This window comes from Balearica regulorum, chromosome 6, assembly GCF_011004875.1.
Source record: "Balearica regulorum gibbericeps isolate bBalReg1 chromosome 6, bBalReg1.pri, whole genome shotgun sequence".
Lineage (NCBI taxonomy): Eukaryota > Metazoa > Chordata > Aves > Gruiformes > Gruidae > Balearica > Balearica regulorum.
Window position 1 is genome coordinate 19,380,066 of NC_046189.1, and position 23,602 is coordinate 19,403,667.

Sequence of the window (23,602 nt, forward strand, 5' to 3'; positions counted from 1 at the left end):
GGGGCCCGGCGGCGGCGGGGCGGGGCTGAGCGGCGGCGCCGTGGCCCGCAGGAAGGCCCGCCCGCCGACCCGGAAGGCCCGGCGGAGGCAGCCGGCTGAGCGCCCGTGTCAGTGCGGGGGGTCGGTGGCTCCCTCCCTGCCGCCGCAGCCGCCATGGGGAAGTCGTTCGCCAACTTCATGTGCAAGAAGGATTTTCACCCCGCCTCCAAGTCCAACATCAAAAAGGTGAGGGGGGCTGGGGGGGCCGGGCCGGCCGCGGGAGCCGTTGTGGCCCTTGCCGGGCGGCGGGTCTGGGACGAGGCGCCGCGGTCAGGCCGTGTCAGCCGCCCACCGGGGCAGCCCGGGGGTTGGGCCGGGGCCGGGCGGTGTCCCAGGCGGGTGACGGGCTCCCGGCACCGCAGCGGCATGAGCAGGGCACGTCGGCCTGCCCGCGGTGGGAGCGGGGTTGGGGCAAGGGGCGAGGGAGAGGCAGGAACAAGTACGTGAAGCTTCAGGTTTACTTGCTCGGAGGTGTGTGTAACCATCGTCTCATTCTGGCTCCTGCTTTTCAACACCTGGTTCTCTGGATCAATAGTGTCTGTTTAACACTACGCACCGTCGGGGAAAGGCCCCGTCTGTCGCGGTGTGCCCGTGCCTTCCCAGTATTTCACACCTGCCTTGACCTGATCCAGGTCTTTCTTCCCCAGCACCGCCCCATCCCAGGGGCTCCCGAGAGAACCGGGGATTTGGGCTCTGCTGAGACGTAGGTGGGGAGCCGTGGTGACACGGGGAAGGCAGCGGCGCACCCGGCGTGTTTTCCGAGACTGCTTTTCCCTCTCCTTTACTGAACTTGCGGCTTTTCAGTTCGTAAATGTTGTTTGGAGTTGTAATGCTGTTTGCGTGCAGTTCGTTTGTTGAAATGCTGGATGGAAATAGTTTATTTGATGTGATCAGAATGAGAATTTTCCCTCGTTAAGTATTTTCAGTAGACTAAGCCGGTTAAGAATTTATACCTTAATGTGTTTTGTGGTAAGTTTTGTATTTGTTTTAACTAGGTATGGATGGCGGAACAGAAAATATCATATGATAAGAAGAAACAAGAAGAATTAATGCAACAGTATCTGAAAGAACAGGAATCCTATGATAATAGGTGAGAATTGGCATGAGTTCACACACTTCTTCATACTGTCTCTTCTTTTGATGGTAGCGAAGGACACATCGTTGTGAGTTATTTGAAATACTGTCTCCTGTTGACCGTAGTAGTAGGAGAGGACAGTGACTCATAAATTGGTGTCTGATTAAGCAGAGGTCACGAGAACTTCTTTGAAGTAGCTTGTGTGTGTCTTCTAATTCATTTCAAAATATGTTCCGTTGCACAGAACAGCAGGTAGCCTTGTGTAACAATCTATTTGGATCAATAGAAATCTGTCTTTCATAGCTCTGTGGACACAGAGTTACGTTTCAGTGGTGATTGAAATGTGTGATTTTTGGTACACAGTGGAACACACAGAACTGGTCTCAGGTTTTTTTGATACTCAACTTATTTGCTCAAATTAACAAATGAAAAATTGCCATTATTAGCAATTTCCTGCTGCACATTTCTTTTTTTAATAAGTAATACCAGTGTGACTGTTTTGTGTGTAACGCCCCAAACTCTGTCTTTTTTTATTTAGATTGCTTATGGGTGATGAGCGTGTGAAGAATGGTCTTAATTTCATGTATGAAGCCCCACCTGGAGCAAAGAAAGGTACTGTGGTTTCCTGATCGTGAGCAGACAGTACTGTAAAGCTAAAAACCCTCTGAAGAAATAAGCACAATGTCTTTTATTTTAAAATAATGTGTTCATAGTGAGGTAATGCTCAAAGGTGTGATTTTTAGTTCTTCCTGTGGGAATATGCAGACATACATAGTATATAATAATTTTGATCTCACAATACTTGAATTTCTTTCACACTGAGAATGGGGTTTTTTTTTAAGCGACAGCTCAATGTGAAGGCGAAAAAAAACAGATGAAATATCTTTCCTGGCAACAGCAGAAATTCTGTCCTCGACCAAAGGTGTTTCTTTAGCCACTTATAAAGCCATTGGGTGAGGAGCACCAGACCTTACCGAGGCGATGACTCAGACAACACAAACCTGTATTTTGGCCTACTCTCCTTTTTAGAAATAGCAGGGTCACTTTTGCTTAAAAGATCTGTCCATAAATCAGCTTGATGCATGTTGAGCATAGGAAATACCAAAGCAAGAAGTTAATTAGTTGAGGTTTTATAAATAATAGATACTGAGATACTGTAGTCAAAAGTGCTGGCTGACCTGACTCTGGTGGCTCTGACTATGACTGTATTTAGTAGATTCATAAAAGGAGGTTGCTACATACCCAGTGGATACTCAGATCAGTCACTTCATTTTAGCAAAATCTGAATGTAAGTGCAGAACTAAGAAAATGTATTCTCTTTAAAAGAAAACGTGTTCCCTTTAAAACGCGTCTTTCCCATTTGCATGAAAACCCTTGGAAAGAATTGGATGGGCTTATTCTTGTACAGCAGATTTAGCAATTATTTAACTTTAAAAGCTCTTAAAGTAATCCCTTAAGCTTAGAGCAAATGCAATTTTAAACTAGTGATATTTGCTAATTTTTTTTTAAGATTTTAAAATTAAGTATTGTTGCTACTTTTGCAAAAAAGTTTAAAGTTTTTTGTACATCACATCGATATAGTTTTGAAAGATGATTCTGGTTTTACAGGATTTGTAACTATATATTAGAGGCTGATTATTTAGAAGTGTGCTCTATTTAAATAAAGTTACTTTCTGAGTATTTGCACTATTGTATTAGTATAAACTGTAAAATGTTTTGTTTCCAGCTTAGACACCAGCTGCATTTTACATGTATAATTAATTATCATTTCTTTTCTTTCCATGATTTCTGAAACTTCAAAGAGGAAACAAAAGAGGTATTTCAGTACATCATTTCTATATGTTTTCTTTCTACTTACTTTAAATGTATTTTAAAAAAATCAAACTTACCATGTTTTCTGTTTTATAGCAAGAAGGAGAGACTGAGTACAAATTTGAATGGCAAAAAGTTGCCCCTCGAGAAAAGTAAGATGTCTGGATTTTAGCCATATTTTTTCTTCTTCTTACTTTTCACATCCTTTTCTTCTTCCTCCCCCTCTCCCTTTTTTTTTTCCCCTGGTTTAGATTTGAGCAGCTCACTTGTGTAATCTTGTCATGTCCTGGCAGTTGATTAGTAAAACCTATAAACCTGGAACTGTTTCCTTGATCAGCTTAGTTTTTGTTTGAATTTTACATCCACATTTGAAAACACATTAAAACTCATGTTTACCAGAAGTGTATCTCTGAAATGGATACACACTTAACAATAAAAGGTAGTTTTGTATGTAATGGTTGGAAAAAAAAAAAAAAACCCAACACAAGAGTTAATTGAGTGTTTGTTTTCTTTTGTGTTTGTGTAACAGATATGCTAAGGATGATATGAATATCAGAGATCAGCCGTTTGGTATCCAGGCAAGTTACATAAATTTCACTCTGTGGATGTCTTGGGTATATTTCAAATATTATCTAACTGCAGAACATTCACATGGGCTCTCTTAATTTTATCATCTGTTTCTCAGTGAGTTTAAAAGCTTCCCTTATGCCTAATAACACAGACATTTCCATAAATGTTAAGCTGTATTGTTAACTAAATTATGTCCTTTTTTTTTTTTTTTCCTTTTAGGTGCGGAATGTGAGATGTATTAAATGCCACAAGTGGGGTCATGTGAACACTGATCGAGAATGTCCCTTATTTGGCCTTTCTGGAATTAACGCGAGTTCAGTCTCCAGTGATGGTTCAGGTAGGCAGTGAGTGTCTTTTAAAGGTGCTGGTTAGAAATCTTGGCTCTTCAGGTATAATTTTAGAAGGTTTAAGTTTATCATATTTCAAAGAGTTGATGAAATGGGAAAAACGCTTCTTCATTCCAAATGTAGGATCCACAGTTTCAAGTTAATTATTTCCAATGACAAGGACTAACTTTCTAATTAGTAACACATTTAAAAATATTCCATAATGACTGTTGCTTTGATTCTATCTGTGACAAAAATTCTGAAGCTGCAATGAGATTGTTTATATCAGAATGAAAATATTTGTGTCACCAAAAAAAAAATTAATGTAATGAGTTGTCAAAGACTGTCTCCAGATTCAGGCAGACTGCTTGGAAAAGCTGGAATATATCGGTATATCTTTGTTAATTACTTGGAAAAGAAAAGGAGAGGTTTGGGGTTTTTTTTATGTATGTAATTGTGCTTCTATAAGCGGACAAGCAATTGAAATCTAGATTTATCAATGCTTGGTTTCCTTTCAGCTGTCTGCTTGATGCTTCCTCAACTACAGTTTTTTCCCTCTATTAGCTGTCCTGTTACTTGAAGTCACACAGCATTTAGTGTTAGATGAGATTTAAAGAAGTGGATATAAACATTCAAATTGAATAATTTTTTGCCTAGAATACTTTCTTTTCTGTAAGTTGACCCAAGTTTGTAACATTTTTAAGATTCTTAAAATTGTGGCACGTTAGAGAAACACCTGGTAACATGGTGTACTGTGCTTTATGATCATGTGCCGTGCTGTGTATTCAATTTTGCAGGGATACCTTTACAATTGCACACTTGATAACATCTGGTTTTCTTCTATAAGTCTTTCCTCAGGTTATCTATTTTATGTAGTAGCTCTTAGTTTTATTGCATATTTAGCCTACCAACAATCGTGCTTTTCAGAATTAGATCACCTAGATATGTCATTTCTTTGAGATGAGGCCTGGAAGACTTAAGTTCAAGGAAATAGTGCCTCTTACACTCCCCTGCTTTTAGGCACTGTCTGATGATTATACCATTGTATGAGCTATCCTGTAGTTGACATTCTCAGCCTTTCTATTCAGTAGGTTATAACATTAAGTCATTTTCTTGCCTCTTTCTTATCATAGATGAAATTGTGCTTGGAGCGTTTGGTGGTGGTAGAATTCTATAGTGCTGCTCTTACATGTCAGATGTGCCTTTGTGCTGCAGAATGCCGCCGCCCCCACTTCAAATGATGTGGGTAAATTTTGGGAGTTTGGCTGGGAAAGTGGAAAGTATTTGTACATGCTTGCACAAACTTGAAAATGGACTCCTCATTATTCATAACAACAATATGGATACTTTGCCAATATAAGACTAACTGCTTGTTTGAAACCAAACTGAACTAACTGTAGGTATAGGCAACGTTTGATTGCTGTGGGTGTTTCCTAGTCAGAGGGATGTTCTTTGGGTAGCTTTCTAAGCCTAAAGAGAGCGATTTAGCACATGTGGTGAATTTTGCATGAAGGAAAGTGCTGTAAAACTACTTAAATGTTCTCAGACTGTGCCAATGCCCTCTCATTTCCAACTCTGGAACTTAGAAGACAGTGTGCTATGCTAAGCATAGACTTTTATATAGGCTGAGGAAGGATTTCAGGGAGTAGCGGTGGGCGACAGATCAGGGTTTGTATATATAATTTGTAACATACTGTTCTTGGATTTGAATAGTCAGCTGTAATGATACTGCTACTTTTTCTTTCAGGGAAACTATATATAAAAACACTGTAGGTAAAGTTTAAAACAATTTTTAAGTTCTTGATTTAATAGCAGATACAAGGCTTATAGGAAGTGGTAATATCATTAATTAGATCATCAGATAAAAGGTTGTCTGCTTTTTCTAACTTCAGGAATACAATCCTTTCATCAACTCTTCTAAAACTTCATCTGACTTAATAACAAGCTAGATTATGCTCCTTTGACGACTTCTGGAAACTCCATGTATGTAAATGAAGCACTACAGTTAAGTGAGTCAACAGAAGTTATTGAATTCACTGATTCTCTTAAGACTCATTCATTCACATGGCATGTTAAAGCTTACATCACACGTTAAACAAAACTGATTTTTTTTTTTTTTTTAACTAAACTCTGACACCAGTCCTGCGTTGTCTGGGATGGGAGTAAGTATCTTTGTATTGCTGAGAGTTCTACCCAGACGTTACATTTCTGCAGATCTGCAGTTAGGTCTGTAAAATTAACCTACACTGAGAGTAAAACAGTGTTTTTACATTTCTTAACAAGACACTGTAACATTAAAAAGACAAATTCTGCCATGTTCTGATCAACATCTCCAACAATATAATCTTGTCTTGACCATTTCTCTTTATTGCTCTTTGTTTCCTCTCATTACTTCTACTTAATGCTTTGTAACTAGCCCTAGTACTGAATCGGTATCCACCTCTAAGAACCTTCTGTTCCTCTGTGCAACACAACTCCTCAAGCTCTGCTTCTTTCTGCTTTTCTTTATCAGTAATTGCATGCACTCCTAAGCTGCTTTATGTCTCTAGACTAAATTACTGATTATTTTCTGATTATTTTATAGTACTGCAAAAATGTCTGTTGCCACACTGCTCTTATTTAGAGAGATAAAGACAGTTTAATAGGTAAAGCAAAAGCCACGCACACAAGCAAAGCAAAACAAGGAATTCATTCCCCACTTCCCATAGGCAGGCAGGTGTTCAGCGATCTCCAGGAAAGCAGGGCACTCGGAACATCTCCCCTTCCTCCTCCTTCCCCTAGCTTTATATGCTGAGCATGATGTCATATGGTATGGGATATCCCTTTGGTCAGTTGGGGTCAGCTGTCCCAGCTGTGTCCCCTCCCAACTCCTTGTGCACCCCCAGCCTACTCGCTGGTGGGGTGGGGTGAGAAGCAGAAAAGGCCTTGGCATTGTGTGAGCACAGCTCAGCAGTAACTAAAACATCCCTGTGTTATCAACACTGTTTTGGTCACAAACCCAAAGCACAGCCCCATACAAGCTACTGTGAAGAAAATTAACTCTATCCCAGCCAAAACCAGCACAAATGGTGGTAGCCACAGTATTGCTAACAAATCTTTATGCATGTATAAAGGACTGGCACTTACCCAATTGGAGAGACATTTTCATCCTTCTCCTTGGTCAAAAGCTTTTGACAGAAAATGAGGGTACAAAAATTGTTTTAATAGGATAACTAAATTATTGAGTTAAAAACAGCAAGAGCAGCCTTTCCCCGTCCGTCCCTTTCTTCCTCCAAAAACCAGGCCTTCAAAGGTCTCCGTTGAATGGTGACTTCAATTTAATAAAAGCCCAGGGGTAATGTATGTTTTTTTTTTTAAATCCCAAATCAGTGAGTTTCTGTAGGATTTAGACTCCTTACTTGAATGAAAAAAAAGTTTGTCACGCAAAAGCTGTTTTATCCAAACAAGTAGGTCATGCTAAAGGGAAAGAAATAGCACGTGAACACAACAGTGAATTAGTGCTTCATGTTGTGTTCCACCAAAAAGCAAAGGTGTTTCAGCATTTCTTGATATTTTGTTGACAGAAGTTTTCCAGAATAGTCAGCTATTAGAAGGTGCTCCAAAAAAAAAAAAAATCCCGCTTTATTCTTCAGATATTTGAGAACTATACACTTGATTTTTAATTGTCATTATTGTTTCTTTTGACACTATATAAATTATGTATGTCAACACACAAATATTCAAGAGCACTTGATACAAGTTCAGTTTGTGTTTTGTTCTAATTCTTTCCTCCTTCAGAAAGAGAGCAAAACAAAATGTCTTATTTGGGCTCAGACTGGTTTTTCAGCCTCAGAGGAAAAGTTTGAGTTAAAATGAATGAAAGTCCTATGTCTGATGTAGTCATCAGTTCTTGCTCTGTTTTGCCTGCGTACGATTTTTTCACATCATAAAATAACCACCAGTATAGGAGTTTTCTTTCCCATAAATTCTATAAGCTGTTATTCTTTTATTTCAGCAGAAGGATGCTTGTCTTTGAATCTTAAGTGAAGACTGCATTGTAATCTTCCTCTTTGCACGTAAACTGATTGTCAATTGCTGTTTTGGATTCACTGTTGAATATCTTGTATGCAAAAACCAGTCATGGACTTCAGTTTACTCCAGTGGAACCGCTGCAGGGTGAAAGCATGTCTATGGCACAGAACTCTGTTCTGTGAGAAAAGACTGCTGTCGTTCAAGATCTGACATACACTGCAGCGCTCCAGCAAACAAAAATAATTACAATCGGTACCTTAACTTAGGCATGGTGGCTTGCTTATTTTGCTTCTGGGACCATTTTACTAATCTAGCTGGTAATTCATACCAAAAAAAAAATAATAATCTTGCCATTAAAAAAAAGCGCCTATTGAATAATATCTCACCAGTGAATAGAGATTATTTTTGCAATAAGGCAATTTCAGTGGATGTGGTTATCATGGGATAATCACACCCCTGGGGTACAGCCTTGTCTGTAATCTCCCAGGAGTGTAATTATTTCATGATAACTGCACCCCCTGGTGTTGCATTATTTCCATTATGAAATTCTTAGTTTTAGATATAAAGTAACTTTGATCGCTGGAAACTGCAAAGTAGTGTTAGAATGTTCCAGCTGTGAGGCTTATAGAGACCAACTTATAAGATTTACTTCTCTTTTACAAAGCTAAATTAGGCAATCAAAATGCTTCTTTGGGCTAAACTGATTTACAGGGTTTTTTACTGATAAAATCCTAACTTTCAGAGTTCAGACAAGATGAAAATATCAGTTGTGGTTCTGACTTTATGTGCCACTCAGTATATATGCATGTATAAAAATATGTAATATATACCAGCAAAAACCCCAGGTCACTAGCATCTGAAAGTTTACCTGGTTTTACAATGCTTTTTTATCATTAACCAGCAGCATCTGTAGATTTTTATGCTTTTTGGTGCTTTTTCGTGAAAAAGCCTTTGACTTTTTTAGAACAGAGACTAGTGGGTTTTCTGTGCAAAATGTTTTGAAGTAATATTGTTATTTCACTTCAAAATTGCCTCTAACTTTCTTGGTCAGGTGAAGTTAGTACAGACTAAATACCTTTTTCTCTTTGTCTTTTTTTTCTCCTGCAAGCAATCTATCTTGCTTAGTGAGGGCTGAGGTGTGTGGGAGTTGCTAAAAAAGCTATGAAAGCCTAAATACTTACAACTTTTACCGTATGTTTTTAGAACAAATAACCTGTTAGGATTCTATTACTATCTTATGAAGAAAGGCATTACTACCTTATGAAATAAGGCTAGTGTCTCAAATGGGGAGGTAAGTTTATGAATGGTGTAGTTAGAAGCAGCGGGTTTCTTAGATTAAAAAGGTTCTCATCCTCTTGGCCTCTGAAACCCAAGCCTGGAGGGTGGTGGGCATCCTTCTCTGCTGTGGACTACTTTGAATCTTTTATAGCCACCTGGCTCCATATGTGATCCGTCCAGTGAAATTACCTAGAAGAAAGAGAGTTAAGTGCTTGGCAGGTTTGGAAAATTCAGGCAAATAATGGTAAAAATTAGCAACATGTATGTGTATCTAGTGTCTTATAGTCTACCAAGATAAAATTATCAGCTCCTAGAGTTTGTGCCCTCTCTTCATTGCCTGAGTGCCTATAAACTAATTGTGGTTGTGGTTTCCATCAGTCTATCACTTAGCGTGTTCAACTGATCCTTAGCTTTTGGGTGAAATTCCTTTCCAGCGTAATCATTGAAATTATCAGTCATATGGAGACACAGGGGGGGAGAAAAAAAAGGAAATGTATGTTATATTATGTCTGTATCTCACTGCATTTTTTCAGTGACAAATATGGTACTTTTTTGTTTCCCAACAGATAAAAATCTGCATTGTATCAGGAATGCAGGAATTGATTTAAGCGTTCTGTTGAATCTATAATTACAAAGAAAAGGTATTTGAATGTGTTAACTGTGAATAGTTGTATAAATGGTCACCTGTAGAAACATACAGTGTATGAAACCTTCTTTTATGATCTGCAGCTGAGACCTTTGATTGTAAACAGTAGGAACCTTAACTAAATCTTCACATAGTTTAAAAACTGTCACATTTTAGAATAATCCTCCATTTATGTTTCAGAAGCCTCTATATTTGTTGTGAATGCATAAAATGGAGATTTCTATTAGAAGTCTTGTGCTTGGCATTTAAGCAATAAATATGAATTCCTATAGCAGTTTGATAATGTTAAATGGTTTTTACAACTCAAAAAAAAAAAGTAAAAAGGAAGCTCTGGTTTCTTTGAAATACCTTATGACCAAAGCATGGCAGATTATGCCAAAATTCTGTGCTAAAGTGTTACATTCAGTTAAGTTGCAGACCTTCTGAAGAAGAGCTAATTAAAAGCCAGAGGGTTTTTTTATTCATTGATTTCTCTCAATGCCAACTGCAGCAGTTGCTTTGCAGTGTAAATATGGTCTGAAGGCAGTCATCTCTGAAAGAGATGGAAAAATTATCAGTAAAAAATGATCAATTCTGAATTAGTGAGGCAGCATAAATTTGCAGCATTCTTCATGACCAGGATCACGATCACGTAATTTTGGTAATAGCTCTTTGTTCTTTGGGTAACTAAGTGACTACTCTTAACTCTGTCACATCTGCATTAAAAGTTCACAGATGATACAGTGTGATTAGGCTCAGTCTCTAAATTTGTTTCCATTTTTGTTCAATTTCCTTTTAAGCCGTATAAAAAAAACCACCACCAAACATACGAAACTGTGGAGAGCACAAAAAAAGTATATGGATGTATTCACAAAACTGTCTATGCCAATTTTAAAGTTAGTTTCTCTTTTAAAGCAAAACCTAAAAAGCTTTGTATCATATGTTACACCTTTGCTACCACCCAGAGAAGGCAGCGTTCTGAATACAGAGTATATTCATCCTTCATGTGATTGTGTGCTAAACTAAAACTCACCAGCAGAATGGTTTTCTAAAACTTAGTGAATGTGAAAGAGCTGTTTGCATACTCGCTGAAGTATTTAGTTAGTTTTCCACAGCAGAACATAGCTTCAGTATCACTGTTACATAGAAAATCAGATTTCAATTTGGAAGAGTTACGGCCTCATGTTGTCAAAGATGCATATAGGACAGAACAAAGACAATATGCTTTAGGCCTACTTTTTAACAAAAATTGTGTAGTAATAAAGGATAAGCCTTGAAAGTGTCTTGTCTTTCATTCATAATTTAATTTTTAAACACCGTAGAGTGGAATGTGATGTATGCTGATGAAGTGGTAGCAGATATGCTAGCATGTTTTGTTTACACTTATGTTCATGTAAATTATCTCTATTACTAAGTCAGGAGAAGTTTGATGGTATGGTAATGGTGATGTTTTTAGATTAAAATGATGACATCCATAAACTGAAAGATGTCCCACACCAGAACACATTCTCAGGAAGGGGAAGCTCTAGAAAAGCCCTATTCTAAATAATCCGTTGTGATGATACATAAAATGAGCATTAGTTAAAATAAAGGTAAAAACCTTGTAATTAAAATGACACTAAGAAGAATCTACTGCCTTTTTTATATTGAGTAGTCTATTTCCCTTTGTAACAATACATAACTGCAGCCACTATCTACGTACAACTGGTTACAGTCAGTTCCCCTGCCACAGGTGGGAACAGTACGCTATTACTGCTTCTTATCTCTTTGCTTTCCATATGTATTCCACAATAAAAATCCATTTAAAACTTAATTGATTGCAAAGAGTAATGCGGTTTCGCTCTGCACTGCTGACAGCAGCAAAAGCTTTTATCAATAAATTGAGCAGATACTGTCAAGACTATGCATCATGAGTAGATAGGAGTAAAACTGCTACTTTTGGTGATAGTGGCAATCATAACATTATGGTCTGTCCTTACTGCTACTGAAACGGTTGCAGAAAAAGTGGTATTTAATCACAGTCGTTATGAAAAGAGGTTTTAGCATACTGTTCCCTAATATTGGATAATTTGAAAAATGTGCTTTAGACATTTTAATGGAGGCCTTCTAGGTGGTGTGTTACAGCTAGCATTGTTCTCCGAAGGGGAGTCCTGTGCCCGTGCCTCTTAGGGGAAACGTTCTGGCAACAACCGAGTGTTACATATGCTCTGCATTTGTAGCTTCAAGGGAAGCACAAGACAGAAAATGAATTACAGCTATAGGTTTCTCTTGTTTCTGGGTCGGGAGTGGGGGTAGTAATGCAGGGTGGGAGAGCTTGCTGTAAGCTAGGCTTTTAAGTAATTGAAATCCAGAATTATATTCCCCCCGCCCGGTTGTTTAATAGAAGCAGAATTGATTCTGTTAAATTGATCTCGGTTAAGTGTGATAAGAAATTGGAGTGCTCTTTGTTATAAAAAGCAAATTGACGATATGTTGTAGAAATCCTGGTATGATAGCCTTCTGCAATCCAGTATAATTGATGCTTATATAGGCTTCAGAAAAAATCTATTTACAGCTCTTCTGTTGATTTAATTGTACGAATATTATAAAGATGCACCAACAGCTGTCAAGCTGAGGTTGCAATCAGGTTGTACTTTGTGAAGACTAAAATCCTTCTTTTCACACTTCATTGAGTGGTTTGAGTTTCCAGATTTTGTGCCCCAGCTCTTTGAGTCAGCTGAGCTACCTGGATCTTTTCCTTAAATAGCATCTGAAACAGAAGATAACAGAGCGAATTAATGCGGCAAGAACTTCTGTGGGAAGTAAGAAGCAGAAAGAAACTGTAGTCTTATTTGCTTGACAACACTATTTCTTGAGAATTACAAAGACCGTGAAAAAATATTTTAAAAATCCTTTAGTGAGTCTTTAACTATGGAGCCTCTTTTGTACAAGCCCTTAATATAATTTTAAGTACCTGTAGCTGTAGAAAACTTAACAAGTTGTCAGTTGCCTTAACGCACAAAAATAAGTATGATATCAGCATGCAATTAATTCCACTGTATGATAAAAAGCTTTTCCGGAACTATGAATTAATTTTAAAGCAGACAAATGTTTTAGTTTAAAACAAGTGTCATCTGGAAAAGTTTTAAAGGTTTTTTCTTTTCTTTTTTTTCCCCTATCAAAATGTAAATTCCAGAAAATAAGCTTGACAGTCATATTCAAAAATAGCAAGGTACTGTATTTGACTTGTTTCAGAAAGAATAAGAAACAGATGATGAAACATTGTAACTTTGAACTTATTTTTAGTTTCCTGATGGATGAATGCTGAGAGACTAGTTGTTAGAAGTAGTAGCAATCAGCTATTTTTACAGGATTCCAATAGCTAATGTTCTGTCAACTCATGGCATAATGTCATCTCTGGATGAGATCACGCAGGTAGCTTCTTCACAGACTGTCTCACGAGTCCATAAGGAATGCATGTATGAGGACATCAGTTTTCATGGTACACACGGTATTTTTCTATGCCTGATGTAGGAGTGATTTTTTTGCAAGTTGATGGGTGCTGTTCAGGAATACTTGGCTAACATCAGTTCCCAAGATTTTCGCCAGCTGAGAACCTCTCAGCTCAGTCTTACTGTCTGTTTTGCAGTTAATGACTTAACTGGAAGTTAACCAGATGAAGATACATGGTTATCAGGTATACTTAGTACCATTTCGTCTGAAGATCTCGGAAGATGATGACACAAGTGTAGTCATAAGCCAAAGACAGGCTGAAAAGATTTAGTTCTTTGGCTTACCAGGCAAACTAAGTTTGATCACACGGGGCATAATTGTGTGTCTCTCCAACAAGCAGGACTCCACAATCGATTCACACCAAACAAACGCCCTCTACCAGCCACTGTCCTGGTGGCTCCAAGATTTAAGCTTTTGATCCTAAATTAGGAAGCCAAGCACACATCTGAGATGTTGAGTTTTTCAAACCTCTGTTAAGTGAGGTTCAGTGTTTGGGGTTTCTTTTACGGTTTTTGTCTCCCTCGTTTGTATGAGCCAGGAGAAATCCCCTACTTAATTTTATAGTGTGGAAATGGGAATGCGATAGTTTGCTGTCACGTTTAGGCATCTACGTCTTTCAAGAGTGTGTGAAGAAGCAGCCCCAAAAGAAGCGTGTTAGATAAAATAGCTGTGCCCAGGAATCCTGGGAGACCTCAAACTGTTGCTGATATTTCAAAGAAAATCAGATCTGCTTATCAAAATCATTAAAGTATAAATCAAAAGCAGATGGAAAAAGAAAGTCACCAAGCATTTGATTCCTTTGATTCCAAGCAAAGGAATTATTTAATTACGAGAAGAAGAATTTTCTTGATTCTGATTGTTGCGTTGCAGATAGTAAGAGGTTTTGCTATTAAGCTGTGCAGCCATTGCCAGATCCAATGTCTTAATGGAACGTCTTGGCCTGGACTTGTAACCAGATAGAAAGGAGTCTTTTTGGACTTCCCAGATCAGATAATTGTTTTCTCCCACTGTGGTCTAGCATTGCTACCTGAACAAAGGTAGCGATGCAACATTGGGCAGCAGAACTTCTGAGAAGTTCGGTGGCATCAGCTGTTCAGAAAAACAGTGTGGGCAGATTTGCCTGTGTTGTCCTCAAAAATGTTAATTTTGTTTTAAATTGCAAAGATCACATGCTGCAAGAAAGTCCTCTGTAATTAACCATAGTGGACAGCATGCTTGTGTCATGCCTGGCTGGGGTCTGCACGCAGAAAGGTTGTTAAATAGGACTATGTTTTGATTCTACTTTCATTTATGGGGTGGTTATATTTTCTGAATCTGATTTCCTAGTGTTTTCTAAAACCTAGTGTTTTCTAATTACTTTTGTTACAGTAAAAGTAATGCACGTAATAAAGCTCTGTGGAGATTCTTGTATCTCCGCACAAGCTAGGCTGAACCTAAATTACTGTTTCCCTTACAATTAAAGAGATGCCAAAACAGGAATAATTTTCTGACCATAGACTGCTTCAGTCTCAAGGTTCTGTAGGTGCATTTGGTGTAACTTGTACATCCACAAAACAGGAAAAACAGTGCTTTGTTAACTGTCCTTCTCATGGTAATACCACGCTGCGACTCACAAATTGTAGATGGAGCTATGAATGTCTCCTTGATGTTAATGAACAAGGAAATAGAACTCATATAAATTTATTTTTAGCCTACCTTGCTTTCCTTCTAAGCTTACCTGTGCATTTATTCTCTAAACCTAGCGCTGATTTCACCTCTAAAAAGCATATGGAAGCTAACTCAAAACTTTGCATGTGGTTTTGTGTTGGATCCCAGCTTGAGCAGCCACTCTCTTGTTCACTTGTATTGGTCTGCGTGTTACAGCACAACTGACATCCGTTGGGCACAAATGCACAAAAATCAGTGGCATTGTGCACTCATTATAAGCTTTTTTTGTAAAAGAGACACTGAAGGGGGGATAGCTGGTGCGTTAGGTTACTTTGTTAGGCAGTGGTTCTTACTGCCTTTGAATAACGGGGGCAGTCCAGGCTTCAGTCTGCTCACATGTTTTGGTTTCTTTGGTATGGTGTAATCTTCTTCCATGTCTCTACACTTTGTCTTGTGGGCTTTTCAAATCAAGTACCAAAGTCTGTTGTTAGTTGTGCATCTAATGTTGGTTTCTGTTCCAGCCAGAGTAGATTTGGGCAAGCAGAGCAAGGTTTTAAATTTGAAATAAGCAAAAATGTAGATGCTGGAGCCCATACACATTCATTAACTACTAGTGAGCTTACATTTACACTATAACACATAAAAAGAAAAAATATTTTTTGTAAAATATATGTTGGGTGGGGGAATAACCCCCTACTGAATAAAAATGTAAACTCAAGGAAAAACTAAAAGGTATCTTATTAGAAAATTATTTTGCCTGGCAAAAGAAGGAACTTGTGAAAAGAAAGTCAGTAACGCAAGGGCTCCTTAAACTATTTTCAGAGTTTTGTCGTCTTCCTTCCTGCTTTACACATAGGTCTGTTTGCTTCTGTAAGCACTGTATTATACAGGAAAATTAAGAACAAGTTGAGGTTGACATTTTTTCAGAAAGTGCTATTTTACTTTCCATATATTTTCCAGAGTAAAAATCTCCCTTTACTGTCCATACTTTTCTGTATTAAAAATAGGAGTTTTGTTTATCTCCACAACTAAGAAACTCTTAAAACCACAAAACAGGATCAATATGTTTCATAAGACCAGTTAATCTTATCATTTACAGTTAGTTTACTGAAGTAATAGTAATTGTGTGCTCCGTGCTCTATTTTACATTCCTTCTCATTTCGATTTACCTTATAGAGAAGTGCTAACTCATTGACAGTAAGGTCAGTGACTGAACCGCTAAGGAAATTTACTGAAAGGGACCTAACAAAGGAGCATATGTTTAGGGTGAAGAAAAAGTACCTCATCAGACAAGTACATGAGGTTTTGATGATCACAGGTATTCAATTAAAGCAAAAGAGTGAGTTACGGGGTTTATAAATTATGCAGTCAAGTCTGAATGATCCAAAATACATCCCGTATTTTACTCCTTGTTTGCTACTTGCAAAGATAGGTAACATGCCTAATCCCAAACACCTACTCTAATGCAATATAGAGCGTATTTTTTAAGCTGATAAACCAGCAGTCTCTGAGAGGAGGTAACAGCCTAGAGATCCAGCATATCTGGGGGTCCCTAGAATAAGTAAGGACACAGTTAATTTTTTCATGTATTTATTTATTTTCCATACGTATATTGAGTTTCTAATAATGGTTACTTTTTACATTCAAGTTCAAAAATTTGTGTCATTATAAAAAAAATGCCTTATTAGTGACATATTAGAAGTGCATTTTCCCATTGTTTTAAGGGAGAGGAAGCACCTAAAAATCTTACTTAATGGGCTTTCTTTAGTTTTCCTGTGCTTTTTTTACTATACTAAAAATATATGACTAGACTTACCTAAATATATTGTTTTCAACATGACAAAGTTACATAAGAGAATCCCCTTGTACTTAAAGAAAAATGCAATTATTTTCTATTCTGAATCTCCAGACTGCTGTTTTAGAAAATCATATCTGATTATTTGCTCAGCAGAAGATTATTGAGTTGATTTAGCTGTGATTTTACTTAACAAAGCTTCAACTGAATTCCTACTGTGGAGTCCAAAAAAGGTAGAGAGATATAAATGATACATTCAAACTGTGATTTTTGTGAACAGGGCCATCAATGCACCCCTCGGAGCTAATAGCGGAGATGAGAAACAGTGGGTTTGCTCTGAAACAAAATGTACTGGGGAGAAACTTGACCGCAAATGATCCATCACAGGTAATGATCTTTTTACCAGTAAGCTGAAAATGTCTATAAATCTAAATGTGATTGCTTGTGAATTGCTACTTAATGTTTTCAAATATGCATATCCATAGGAAAGCTGAATAGCTATATCGGTAGAAAAATGTCCAAAAACTTACTGTTTTCCAGCTTTGTTTCAGTCGGAATGGTGAATCATAAATTACTTCTTTTAAAACCACACACAATAAATTAAATCCCTCCTCTGGGTGACTAGAAATTGATTTTTTCGTAACGGGGATGGTGTGGGCTTTTGACGCATACTTCTGATACAGGGCTAGCCTTTGGCTGAAGTTTGAGGAAGTATGCACAAATAATTACTGCCAGGAATGCTGTATCTGAAGGTAATTTTTTTTACTTGATTGACTATTGTTACATCTATTATTTCTGGGAGTGAAAATGTTTAATTATCTTTACTTAGACTGCAGAAGGTGCATTTCTAATTGAGGTGCTTTAATAAAAATATAAAGTGAAAAATTGGGATATGCTCCTTGAATAAGCCACCATGAAATAACCTTTGTTCATAAGGCAGGATAGTCAAACCGCTGCTAAAGAGGGGATGACGGCCCTCAGCTGGTCTGGAAATATTGAGTAAATCAACAATTCATTTGGTCTCCACAGATGGATGGATGTACCTTTGCATTTAAAAAGGCTACGTACCCTAGAAAAATGTAGCTTATAGGCACTGTTAACTGAATCACAGTGACATCAGTACGTTTGGTTTATGTTAGGTACAATGGGAGTTTTTTGGAAAAGCTTTTTAATCTTTATTTTTTCTTTCCTCTCCTGAGTGTGGCTAAAATTAAAAACATCATGGTGGAGAACTGTAGTGTACCAGATGCACGTAATTTGAAGAATTCAGGGTCTTCAAAGTAGCTATGCTTTGCTGATTGCGTTACTGTATGTAGATTATATGATTACAGTATTTTGCATTGCTAGAACACTTTATGAACATTTAAAGACTAATAACACAACAGTGAGGTAGATGTGTTAATACCCGTTTTCCTAATGACTAAAGCGAGACAGAAAAGTAATTTGCTTAAATTGCTCTGGGTTCGAGCAGGACTAGCATCTTACCTATTCATCCAAGCATGGTAACAATGGAGTGACTTATCCCGGGGAATCATGTGGGCTCCAAAATTGGCTCATTTTTATTAACTATTTCAGAAATGTTTCTTTCCCTAGCAGTGATTTTTTCCTATGTTACTAATAACTGCTGTTGTATAACCCCCGCATTATAACACCTACTCAGCTTTGAGACAGAATGTGGGGTGGTTTCTCGCTTTGTAGCAAGTTTGCTGCTCTTTCGAAAGAGCCTTAAGCTGACTTAGTAATACAAATATATTTGTGCCTGCGCAAAAATAAGGTACATAGAGGCATCACTTTTAATACAGAAATCTGAATGAAGAGATTATTTTTTATAGCTGAGAACTTAATGTCTTGCCACATTTTCCTAGGAATTTGTTGCAAGTGAAGGAGATGACGATCCAGAAGTTGAATTTTTAAAATCACTGTCAACCAAACAAAAACAGAAACTTCTCAGGTAAGTGTGGTACCTAGTGGAGGGGATCTGTATCGCCAGTAGCTCTGACTCCATGATTGTCCCTATAACTCTTCTGTGCCAGTGAAGAATTTTGCACAATCAGTACAGAAGAAAATCAGCTTAGTTTAACCTAAGCTTGACCACAAATGGCATTATGCAGCATGGTTTTTTAATCTGGTTAGGTTTTTTTAATCTGGCTGTTCTAATCTAGTTGTGATGCTTTCGCACTGGGGCTCGTTTCCAATTTCACTGGGATACTGAAATAATAATAATTGGCTTGCTGAAGATGCTGTCAGTTGCTATTTTAAAATACTGTTTTGCACTCTGATGTTTACAGTATTTTCTTCCAGGATTAAAAATTCTGTGTTCTCATTTACTGGTTTACAGCTTGGCAAAGCTGGTTATCAAGGTTAGCCTAGCTCCATCCACACTGCTCTCGGATCAGGGGTTATAGTTTGCTGCTCCAGCACAGGGAGCTCCCCCTGGTTTTGTAGTTCTAATAAAATGTTGCTGAGGTTTTCGTTCTTTGCTTCTGCCCTACTGATTTCATGATTTTTTTTTCCTCTGTTAATTTGGAACGTTACCTTGAAATTACCTGAAAATGTTTAAAATGAAAAATATTAACTACGACTGCCTCATAGATCCCATACAAGTATCACTAATTAAAATGGCCTTTCAGGTGAAAAGACGTTCTCTATGTGGGGAGTGGGAGGAGGGCAGAAAGGTGAATGGCTGAGCAGGTACATACGTAGGTAGGAACATATGGTATTTGCATTCTTTCAAAAATTCTTTGAAAAGAGTTGGCATGTTTTATGTTCCTTTTAAGTAAGGAATGTGTATGTAGTTTGAGTAATTTAAAACAATATTTTGTTTGAACTTCTGCTGGCCCAACACAATGAAATTATAATACTTTATATTTTGAAAGTTGAAGTTCAGTAAATATTTGGGTCCTTTAGATTTTACTAGTCTGAAGGGATTTTTTTTTTTTTTTAATACACTGAAAGTAGTTTCACTATTCAGTCACTACTATTTTAAGAAGAATAAACACAGAAAGCAAAATAAAAACTAGGTGAAAGCAGTCAAATAGCAGTGGATGCGTGTGCATGATGGAATATTTTACTTATGGCTAGAAAATGTAAATTTCTAGTTCTGACAGAAGAGGTTATTGAAAAGATCAACATTATTTGCCTGGAGAACTCAGAGACGTAGGCTTTAGAGTCTTGGTTTCCATCATTAATAGGAAGTGAATGCTAATTGCGTTTTTCATTTTCAAAATCTCTTACAAAAATGCACAAACAAAGCAGCAATGATTTTCCAAAGTCTCCAGAGCAGGCTGACAAGGAAAACAAAAGCACTGCTGAATGTATTTATTCCTAGTTACAAGGCCAAACCTGACATATCTTATTTATCTTTTTTAAAATTAAAGAATTAAAAAATCATATTCCTCCTGTTTTGAGATTACAGGATTACAGATTTGTGGATTACAGGAGGATTCTTAACCTGACATGGTGAACGTCAGGTTAGAAGTTTTAAAATAATACTTGGCTGAAAGAGGAGAGGAATTCAACATGTTTTTATGGAAAATAGTGTTCTACTGTGTAGGTCATCAGAAGTAGTGAACTTTAAAAGACAATGACTTTGTAATTTAGAATATCTTAACACGTCTGATTGCGCTACTCTTCTGTTTTGAAAATAAAAGGAAGTTGGATCGTCTGGAGAAGAAAAAGAAAAAGAAAGACAGAAAGAAGAAAAAGCAGCAAAAGAAAAAAAGCAAAAGTAAACACAGGAAACATAAGATGAGATCCTCTTCCTCATCCTCCAGTGAGACTTCAGTTAGCAGCAGTGATAGTGAGACCGACAGCAGAGATAAAGCAGCACAAAAGAAGATGTATTCTAAGAAAAGAAAAAAAGACAAGTTTTCAGAGGCTAGCAGCAGCAGCGATTCAGAAGGAAAGGCAAAGATGAGGAAGGAAAAACTTTATGAAGATCTCTCCAGTAGTCACGGTAACAAGGACAAAGATAGGGAGAAGTTCAGACTTTTAAAGCAAGATAGTTCTGCGGAGAACAACAAACGGAGCTCCTGTGAGGGGGAAAGAAAGTCCAAAAGCAGATACCATAGCACCAACAAGAGAGAGACTGAAAGAAAGGAGAAGGATAGTAGAAGCCAAAACATGGATGAGGGGAGCCAGAGAAGCCCTTGCACAAGTCACAGCAGTTCCAGGCAAAGGCAAATACGAAAAAGTCCAAGTCAAAGCCCTGGTGAAGAGCGGCACAGGAGAAATGAAACCAGAAGCCCCAGCACAGATGTGCACAGAGAGATGAAAAAATGTAGAACGCACTACGGTGACCAGTGCAGTAAAGTGGAACACAGAGAAAGGAGCAGACGCAGTAGAAGCAGAAGCAGAGAGAAGGGAAAAAAATAGTGTAGGGGACAAGTGCAAACAGAAATGTCTCCATTTTTTGATGAATACCTTTAAGAAGGGCTCAATTATGTATTGCTGTTCATTTTCCAACCTCTGTAACTAGCATTTCCTACATAAAGCCAACAGCATCATTTTGATAATGTTGGAATATTTGTAAATTAGGTATAAATGTTATGGTATTTTTCTTACTGTATAAAAATACTTGTTGGCAAATACCTCGTATACATGCAGTAATTCATAGACCTGATTTTAGGGTTCTAAAATATTTCAGAGCAGTATGTGATATTCTTGGGTTTATCAATGATTTCTGCTTGGATGCAACTGTGAGGGGAAGCAGAGAGTAATTTGGGAAGAGTCCTGGGATATGTTAAATGATAACAAACATTTGAGCTAGTTCTGGATAAAATCACTGCTTCAGAGATCAAAACATTGTATTGTAGAGGGTGGTGGGGGTTTTTTTCATTCTGAAGCATTTTTCCTAAAGTTCCCTGTAAGAGATCAATTTCATGAGTTAAAACAACAGAGACACATAGTTCACATAAGTGCATAGCCAACATTTTTTGACCACCTGCAGCGTACAACTTGGTCAGGGCTATCTAAACATCTTGAACCCCTGTTGGTATGTGTCAGTACAATGTCAAGTTATTGTTCAATAATCTCTCAAGACATGAAAAGAATATTTACTGCCTCAACTGTTTCAGGTATGTCATTGTTTGTGGTGGAAGGTTAATGTAAATAGTCATCCTTTTGTTTTCATGAAACAAACTTTTTTTAAATGATTGTCAGTCATTTTCTGCACACGTTGTTATGAAGATGAACTTCCATAATAAAATACCTTATTCTTTAAAAAGTAAGAATTGCCACTTTCTCCACAGTTCTGAGCCAGTACAAATGCACAAGGCAACACTTTGCAAGGTTTTTATTGCAAAGGAAATGCTTCTCTGCCATTTCAGGGTGGCAGATTGAAGTACATTTGGTAGCGGACAGGTGAAAAGGCATCACCATGCTCTGTGTTCTAGCAAGCAACTTTCCTCTCCTCACTCGCAGGACAAACAGGGGTCTCTTTTATTACCAGTCCACTACTACTTCTTAAAACACTCAGAAGTTTTTCAGTATCACACGGAGTATAATATATGGTGGAAGTGGCCTGGCTTATCTTTTTAAGCACATGTGAATGAGTGTGAAAGGGTGAGCCATTAAGGGATGTCACCACCTTCTTTTAAATGTGTTTGCATTAGGTTGCTCCCGGTGTTCTTGCTGAGGTGGCTGGGAGTGAGAGGGGCGTGCACATTCAGTAGAGTCAGGCCCTGTATTAATGTGCGTGTGGAAGCTCCAACAGAGAAGGAACAGGGGGAGACTGATCTAAACAGAATCTTGTGTGAAGAATTTCTTATCCCTCGGCGGAAGAGGGGACAGACACAGTAATGTGACAGGGAAAACACATGTTCTGGTAGAACGTTTTCATGTTAAGTGCAGCATACAAGTAGTAACCAATAAGTACTGGTGGAAGGTGCCCTTACTCCAAAGAAAGGGCTTTTGCTTACAGGTCTGACTGTTGTGTGTGTGGCGCAGGAATCTGCCCACCAGTGTCTTGCCAACAGCAATGCAACTGCCTTCCACCTGAAGAAGGAAGGACAGCTCGACAGCTCCAGTTCTAGGCATTTTTGTGGGCTCTGCATTTTATTCGTTTGTGTGTAGTTAAACTGTATGCTACGTACATATGCTATGTACATCTTGCCCTTTCGCATAGGAAAAGAATGGCAAATGGCACGGGTTTATTGTGACAGATGGCCATTGTGAATGAAACTTAAACCAGAAGAATAATGACGTTTTGGATCTATCTGTCGCAAAAGATTACCTGTAGAAGAGCTTCGAAACAAAACACTCGTACTTGTGACACCTTTCCTCCTCTCAGGGCAGCCCTGACAGCCTTGGGGAAGGTCGGTGCAGCTTCGGAGGAAGAGCCTCACTGCTCTCGGTACTTTCCCTAGCCCGGTTTGTTCCACCTTACAAGTACGAGGAGCGGCCCGTAGCATCGGACGAGGCGGGAGCGGCCGGGACAGCCCTCCTTCACCACCCTGGCCCTGACGGCGTTCACAACGCGATTAGAAGGGCGAGGGTCGCTGGGGCGATGTTTCCGCGGCTTTCCCCGCACAAGCTGCGGGCCCCGCCGAGAGGCCGCACGGCCTCGCCCGCACAGCAGCGCCTTGGCCCCGACTCACTCCCTGGCCGGCGGGGCCTCAGCGCGGCTGCTCGGCAGAGCACGCCGGGGCCCTGTAGGAGGTGCTGTCGGTTCGCAGATGACGGTAAGAGCATAGCTCGCTCGCCTTTTTTTTTTTTTTTTTTTTTTTTTTTCCTTCTTCTTAAAAGACGCGGAATAGGGTTAACCCTCTGCCGCTTGGGCTGGGCGGCCGGGGAGCGCGGCACCGTGAGGTGGCTCCCTCAGCCTGGCGGGGAGGGACGGGGCCCGGCAGCCCTCCGCCGGGGACGGCAGTCCGGGGACGAGGCTCCCCGGGGCCGGAGCGGGAGAAGTTGGTGCCGAAGGAGGGCCGGTGGCT

The 23,602-nt window shown here is 38.7% G+C and overlaps 1 protein-coding gene across 1 annotated transcript; it reads left to right on the plus strand.

Annotated features, from left to right (window-relative positions):
- The first annotated feature begins 21 nt into the window (after window positions 1-21).
- Window positions 22-21,901, plus strand: CIRSR (corepressor of RBPJ and splicing regulator). The gene is made up of 10 exons (XM_075756627.1): window positions 22-225; window positions 1,035-1,129; window positions 1,653-1,726; window positions 2,917-2,930; window positions 3,023-3,078; window positions 3,456-3,504; window positions 3,716-3,833; window positions 16,951-17,057; window positions 18,536-18,621; window positions 20,321-21,901. The coding sequence occupies exons 1-10, from the start codon at window positions 154-156 to the stop codon at window positions 21,042-21,044; spliced, it is 1,395 nt and encodes a 464-aa protein (XP_075612742.1). The 5' UTR covers window positions 22-153; the 3' UTR covers window positions 21,045-21,901.
- The last annotated feature ends 1,701 nt before the right edge of the window (window positions 21,902-23,602 follow it).